Source organism: Arachis ipaensis, chromosome B09 (genome assembly GCF_000816755.2).
Source record: "Arachis ipaensis cultivar K30076 chromosome B09, Araip1.1, whole genome shotgun sequence".
In the NCBI taxonomy this organism is placed as follows: domain Eukaryota; kingdom Viridiplantae; phylum Streptophyta; class Magnoliopsida; order Fabales; family Fabaceae; genus Arachis; species Arachis ipaensis.
In genome coordinates, this window is record NC_029793.2 from 5,769,868 (window position 1) to 5,776,835 (window position 6,968).

The 6,968-nt window shown below is 34.5% G+C and overlaps 2 protein-coding genes across 3 annotated transcripts in view; one reads left to right on the forward strand and one right to left on the reverse strand.

The window, feature by feature from the left end:
* LOC107619550 (anoctamin-like protein At1g73020) lies at nucleotides 594-5,440 on the forward strand. The gene is made up of 16 exons (XM_016321839.2): nucleotides 594-1,080; nucleotides 1,382-1,451; nucleotides 1,534-1,649; nucleotides 1,837-1,963; nucleotides 2,053-2,153; nucleotides 2,239-2,330; nucleotides 2,492-2,596; nucleotides 2,713-2,988; nucleotides 3,158-3,290; nucleotides 3,379-3,492; nucleotides 3,607-3,674; nucleotides 3,772-3,902; nucleotides 4,101-4,183; nucleotides 4,298-4,405; nucleotides 4,971-5,129; nucleotides 5,225-5,440. The coding sequence occupies exons 1-16, from the start codon at nucleotides 910-912 to the stop codon at nucleotides 5,348-5,350; spliced, it is 1,980 nt and encodes a 659-aa protein (XP_016177325.1). The 5' UTR covers nucleotides 594-909; the 3' UTR covers nucleotides 5,351-5,440.
* Nucleotides 1,503-6,968, reverse strand: part of LOC107617307 — an 8,771-nt gene continuing 3,305 nt past the window's right edge. Inside the window, exons 3-4 of one of the 2 annotated variants that reach the window (XM_016319044.2) lie at nucleotides 6,776-6,896; nucleotides 1,503-1,516 (exon numbers count right to left, since the gene is read on the reverse strand). In XM_016319044.2, the coding sequence (XP_016174530.2) occupies nucleotides 6,802-6,896 (95 nt within the window). In that variant the 3' untranslated portion in view covers nucleotides 1,503-1,516; nucleotides 6,776-6,801. Of the gene's footprint in view, nucleotides 1,517-6,485; nucleotides 6,897-6,968 lie in introns of those variants that run through there. The other variant, XM_021111348.1, reaches the window with a different exon arrangement.

Below are 6,968 nucleotides of genomic sequence, written 5' to 3' on the forward strand. Positions count from 1 at the left end.
TATTTACTTCTCATTCACTTTAAAATATAAATATTAATAAACTGATTTTTGTTCTGCTACTCTAATATAATTTTGCTGGTACTATTGTGGAATTATAAACAATATATATATTTTTTTATTTTATAAACATTGGCTGCAAAATGATGTTTTTGCAAAGTTAAAAGTTTAAAAAGTATTAAGTAAACCGTAAATATAGTTCAAATAGCATAATCTTTATATGATGGAAATTCAAGTGCAGTCGATTTCATGTGAAGTTGATAGTTGAGAGTTGTTAGATAAAAATTAAATCAAATTAGTCAATTATCTAACTGCTCTCAATTATCAACTTCACGTAAAGTCGACTACATCTAAATTTTTACCTCTCTATATTCACCTAAAAGTTACGAATTCGAATCTCATTCCTAACTTAAAAAAAATCCGGTAAATATTTGTATTATGATATGAAATGCAGAAATGGTAAATATGAATATGTTTTATTTATTTAAAAAAACCCCTTAAAATGTAAGTGTATTATTAATTTGTCACATGACAAGTGAAATGGAACAAAAGCTCTCAGGAGTGCAATGAAGTAGAAAATATAGGGAAAGTGAAATAGAAAGAAACCGCCAAAGATAGTATGTACTCTGTTAGTTATCTATATGTATGTATGGACGTGGACAATGACAAGAACACCCTTCCGTTCTGCCGAATGGCCGTTCCATTCTATGACACAACAACATTCCCTTCCAATTCTCATTTCCCTTTCCCTTCTTCCTTCATCTCTCTCTTTCTATTTCCATTTTATTATTATTTTGTTTCTTAGAATGCCTCGCCATTTGAGTTTCACATTCATTTAAAGCTTCATTCTTTATTTTTTAAATCCCTTCTTGGAAATACTTGTTTGAAGGAGGGGAATTTTTGTTTTGGAAAATGAAAGAGAATGTGGAACTGGTATTTGAGATTTGTGTGGTGATTCCCAAGAGAGAGGCGGTTCTTAAAGGAGAGGAAGACTTCGATTGCGGCAATGTCTTTGCCAGGGAGCTTAAGAATGCAGGCTTGGTTGTTGACAGAGTTATTGGCAATTCAGATGAGTTCTTCAAGGTTACAACAATTTCTTCTCTAATTTCTTAATTCTTCATATATATACTGTGGCAGAATATCATTATTTTATTTTCTTTTTTTGTCCTCTGTTATGGTAATATGATTGATTCATTGATTGATTTCTCTTGAAATATTTCTATAATTATAATGTGAGATAGAGACAAGATAGGAAAGAATTATGTCTTTTTGCATTGTATTTGCAGTTACCAAACAAGCAATTTTGTGATTCTTATTTTTGTTTTCAGTTGTGTCTAAGTTAAGCTTCTTGTTAAGTATTGAAACTTAGTTGTTGTTTGTTAAGGTGGCTGCACCTTTGGAGACATTGGGGAGGGCTGCAGCTGAACTAAGAATCATGAAAAGAACTCACATTGGTAAGATAAATTTGCAACCTAGCATGATGAAATGATGCGGCGCTTCATTGTTTATGTTAATGCATCTCATGTTCAATTGCAGGTATGGATTTGCAATTTGATATGGTGGAGGTTGATGCTTTTGTCAAACAGCCAGATGGTTCACTCTTTAGTTGGTATGAACGTTTTCAGTGCTACTGCCACTTAATGCACGGAATTGTGAGTTCTTGTCATAGCCGTTTATCAAATTTTCGATTATGGTCCTAATCAAGGATGTGCTTCGGCATTAGCTATTAACTAATACCATATTTTTTCGTTTGTTTATTTAGTTGTACTAATTAGCAAATGCGCTCTTGTGATGAATAATGAACAATGTTTCGATCCTTGTTGTAACTTGAATATGCAGGTAAACAACAGCAAATCAAGCAGAATCCTTAAATTCAATAGAAGAGAAATCCGTTGGGAAGTAGGAGAGCATCTCCTTCCAAAATTGGAATCAGAGATCATTATTAAGCAAATCTTTCCTTTGCATGGTGTTTTTCACTTACATATCCATTAATGTTTACTTTAGATTTTGCATTACTTGAAGCTTGGGCTAATATATATTGCTTTTGGCTGATAGATGACAAGATTAGAAAGAAACTCCTTAAAACCTGGGCTCTTCAATGGTGGGACTTCACAACTCAGCCAGTAGATGAAATTTATGCATATTATGGTTCAAAGGTGAACATGATTATGAGATTTGGAACATTTTTTGAAAACATTAACTTGCATTCTCCTCATCCAATTTTCGAATGATCAACTGCAGATTGCAATCTATTTTGCTTTTCTTGGAATGTATACACAGTGGCTGCTCTTCCCTGCTGTGGTTGGGCTTATTGTGTACTTCATAGATTATGGGTAAGCCAATATGAATAGTTGGTTTGATAGTTTCTGTTATGATGCACCGGCACGGCGAGGGACATTGGGACACACCAACTTCAAAATTTTGCTCGACTTGAACATGACACAAAACACATACTTGAATGATTAATGACTTCAGACTTCCTTATTACATTTAGGTCAGCGAATTTAGTAGTGCTCCCTGCTTTCTTCATTGCGGTCATACTATGGGCTATTATGTTTTCTCAGTTCTGGAAACGGAAAAATGCTGCACTTTTAGCCAGGTAATATCTTTTACATAGTATGTCTTGCTTCTCTTGGGATCAGCACATTCAATTTGATATGAACGCCTTCGCTTTCTGCGATTCTTCACACATTTCTCTGTGGTCTGGTGTTGCAGGTGGCCTATTACCTATGGAAATGCAGTTGATGAAGAATACAAGGTTGCTGGCATGAAGGGTAATGCTCAACCCCGACAGAACCCAATGGACCTCATAAAATTACTCGAGGCTGATAGAGTGAAGGGAAAGAAAGTGTTCACGAAATATGAGTGGTTTAATCATCTCTTGCGAATCAGGAACGATGCACTCATTATCATCAGCATAATATGCCTCCAGTTACCATTTGAGTTGGCATATGCTCATCTTTATGAAGTTCTTAATAAAGATATAATTAAGTAAGAATCCAGGTCGTTCTTTTCATGCTTCTACTTTTTAGTGTTAATCTATTATTCTCTTATTCAACTTCTTAATTCTTTCTTTGAGTTGTTCTGTATTACTTCAATAATTCTTGGTTGTTCCCTTATAACTACTAAGATGACTCTCTTGTCAAATGCTGCGGTTCAGGTTTGGGCTCACTGCTATTTATCTTGCTACCATTCAGTACATTACTAAGCTTGGTGGTAAGGTTTCTGTTAAACTTATCATGTTTGAACACAATGAAAACCCGGAAACACGAGCTGATAGCTTGGTCTACAAGGTAAAAATGGGAAATTAAAAGGTTCCGTGTGCCTTACTTTCCTTAGTACTACTGGACATGGAACTTAAGGGATTACTCTCCTCTGCAGGTGTTTGGTCTGTACTTTATGCAGACATACATTGGAATCTTTTATCACGCGTTGTTGCACCGAAACTTTGGTACTCTTCGCAAAGTTCTGATTCAGCGGCTTCTAATTTCGGAGGTTCCATAGAATGATTTCCTTTTGTTATCCTTCTCCTTGCTTACCTAATTTTCTCCTACTTCATTTTGAGGTTTTCCATTTTAGCTTATTTGAACAAAAGAAAACATTTTTCAGGTGGTTCAAAACTTGATAGAAACTTCATTGCCTTATATCAACTACAACTACAAAAAATATGCCGTTCGGTAAGAGCTTTTGTTGCTTTAGACATGGATCATGCAAGGTTTACTTTGTTTATGAGATTGCCACTGTGCAGTAGCTAATTACTGTTCATTGGTTAAGACAAAATAAGGAGAAGGAGGAGAAAGGATCAGCTGGAACATTCGAGTTTACTTCTAGAGTAGAGAAAGAATTCCTTAAGGCTTCTTACACTGCCAGCACTGGCGAGGAGCTTGAGGATGGGTTATTTGATGGTACTTCTGAATCCACTAGTCTTTCAAATTGCACATAAATACGTAGTTCTTGGTTAATTTCATTTTGGATGATCAAATGTATGCACCAGTAAGAACTCAAAAGCATCACAAGACAAACATTTTGTGTGTATATATATTGGGTTTACAACAGTAACATTGTTTAATGGATTTAACTAGAACATCCTTGTTTGATTGCAGATTTTTTGGAGTTGGCACTGCAGTTTGGAATGATTTTGATGTTTGCTTGCGCATTCCCACCTGCATTCGCTATGTCTGCTCTGGTATAAATGCTTTTGTCTGCCTTCCTTTTGTATTCTCTTTTCGTTTAAATGGCCCTTAGTTTAACTATCTTTTATTAAACATTGTTATTGACAACTTAATTCCTACATATTCAGAACAACATTATGGAAATCAGGACAGATGCTTTGAAGCTACTAGCAATGATGAAGCGGCCTGTCCCTCGTGCGTCTGCAACAGTAGGAGCCTGGCTTAACATTTTTCAGGTATTTGGTTAATTGACTTTAGATCGTAATGCCAACTATTTTGGATGATCCTCTTCATGAGGGCGTCTCATTGCACAAGCCATTTGGTAGCATTTGGGAAGGGCAAATCCCCCTCCCTTGCGGCACAAGCAAAGAGATTGTTTCGGAGATATGAATCCTTAACCTCTTAGGTTGCAACTTGCAAGACACCACAGATCCTACTATTGTGCCCAGTTTCATCCTCCAACAATCCCCTACAACTGATAGATTACAACGTGTTCAACAAGTAATTAGTAATATAGAAGATTCATTTTCTTAACTAGTGGATAGATAGGAACTTACCGATATCCAGTTTTTAAGTATATTAGGAAAATATTATTAGAACATGGAAGTTATTACAGATACTAATAAAAAACAAAAATGGTTGGAGGGTGTTTTAGTAATAAAAGTTGCATGTCAAATAGGCAGATTGTTTTCTAACATGAATGAGTATTTCATCTCTAAACCCTGTTCTTCATGTTATAAATTACTATACCTGGTTTTTAATTTTATATCACACTGAGAAGAGATTTTCTCTGTTTTGCAGTTTCTCATATTGATGTCCATTTGCACTAATTGTGCACTTCTAGCATGGCTATTCGATGAGGAGGGAAAATGGAAGATCGAGCCGGGACTCGTGGTGATTTTGATAATGGAGCATGCTCTATTGTTGATTAAGTTTGGTTTCTCTCGTTTGGTTCCTTCGGTAATGGACATTCTACATTTCATTACTTTCCAATTCAAGTTGTTTCATGTGACATGACACACTATGTTGCTCTATGTCACTGTTTTTCATCACAGGAACCAGCTTGGGTTAGAGCAGCCCGTGCGAAAAACAGTTCGCAAGCACGAGACATGTATACTAAGAGGCTCTTGAGGACCATTTCTGGAGGAGAAAAGACAAGAGAGCTGAAGAAGATTGAGTAAGTTTTGATGATGTTTATTTTTTTGAATCTTAGAAGTCACTTCAATGCTGCAAGGTGGTGAAAAATTGCACAAGCCAGGCTTGTTATTTTTGTTGTATGTTGTTAGGAAGGGATTTTGTTTTTACTGTGGTGATATGAAAATGCTAGGTAGACTTTTTTTTTTTTTTTCCGACCGGTGTCTGAGGTTCGGCCTCGACTAATCCGGACCCAACCCGGCCGGTAGCATTTTTGGCTTTGATAGATAGTCTTTCAACAGGGATAGCTGCATTCATAAAGTTTCAAACTCCAGACCTTAGATGTTGGTAATGCTACTTATACTATATAGCTCATTACTTATAATTGTGAATACATGTATTAGAATGAATTTAATTTTTTTTAATAAGTATATCAGTGAAATGTAGTCTCTCATTTTTATGTTTATTTTTCTGTTTTGGATTTTCTTGGACTAAAAAGGAATGTGATATAATTATATTCAGGGTAAAGAGTTCTTTTTGTCCCTAACATTTGCGAGTTTTTTCAAAAATACTCCTAATGTTTAATTTCATTCAATTTTGTCGTTAACGTTTTTTATTTGTGTCAAAGCTATCTCTAAAAGTTTTCAATTTTGTCCCTAATATTTTACATGAAGTTAACAATTTGAGAGTAATTTTGACACAAATCGAAAACGTTAAAGATAAAATTGAATGCAACTAAACGTTAGGGATATTTTTGAAAAAATCATAACCTTTAAATAAAACAATCCTGATGGCAAAATTCTATATTTCAATGCCGGAATTTCAATCAAATCAACTCGTGTTATTTATGTCTTCAACAAATTCAATTATGTATGACATCCTTTACTAAGGGGTGTGTAGCAGATTGCTTGTCAAGATAACTCATAATTTATATTGGCTCGTAGAAAAATTACTAGACTTTGTTGCTGATGTTAAAATAATGAAGTATTTGCAGTGCACGGATGATTTAATCGGCAATAGTTATATAACATACTTCAATATATCAAATGCCCCCATCAGTAATATAATATAAAGTTACATTTTTAGTAATAGTTGAAACAGACAGACATACAAACTATCTCAAACTTTTAAAGAACATACGGTGCTACATAGTTTATTACAAAGGACACACATAATTTTGTAGAAAAAAATTCTAAACGATCCTGACAATTACTTCAAAAGACAATGAAATTCTTAATAAAAAAAATTTTTTTCCTACTCTTGATCTTTATTTTTATAGGACTGATTAGTCACTGTGTCAATATTTTTTTTTGGTACAGGGACTAATCGGTCCCATAAAAATAAAGATCAGGGACTGGAAAAGATATTTGTTTTGGGGCCTCGTAATCCCTTTGAGGTAATTGTTAGGGCCGAGTTAGGTATTCACTCCTTAATTTGTATTACGGTCCATAGATTCAATTATTTAATGTCACAACTATACCTGTATTTTCTTCATGTATCATGGTAAAAGATTTGGCTGGAAATGCATGAAAGTCTTCCAATCAATATCAGCTGAAGACCTTGGTTTATGTCCATCCTCAAAGTTATTTGATTCTACAATATTATTTATTCTAATAGTTAATTAGAAGACTCCAATTCATATATAGATATGCACACTAAATAATT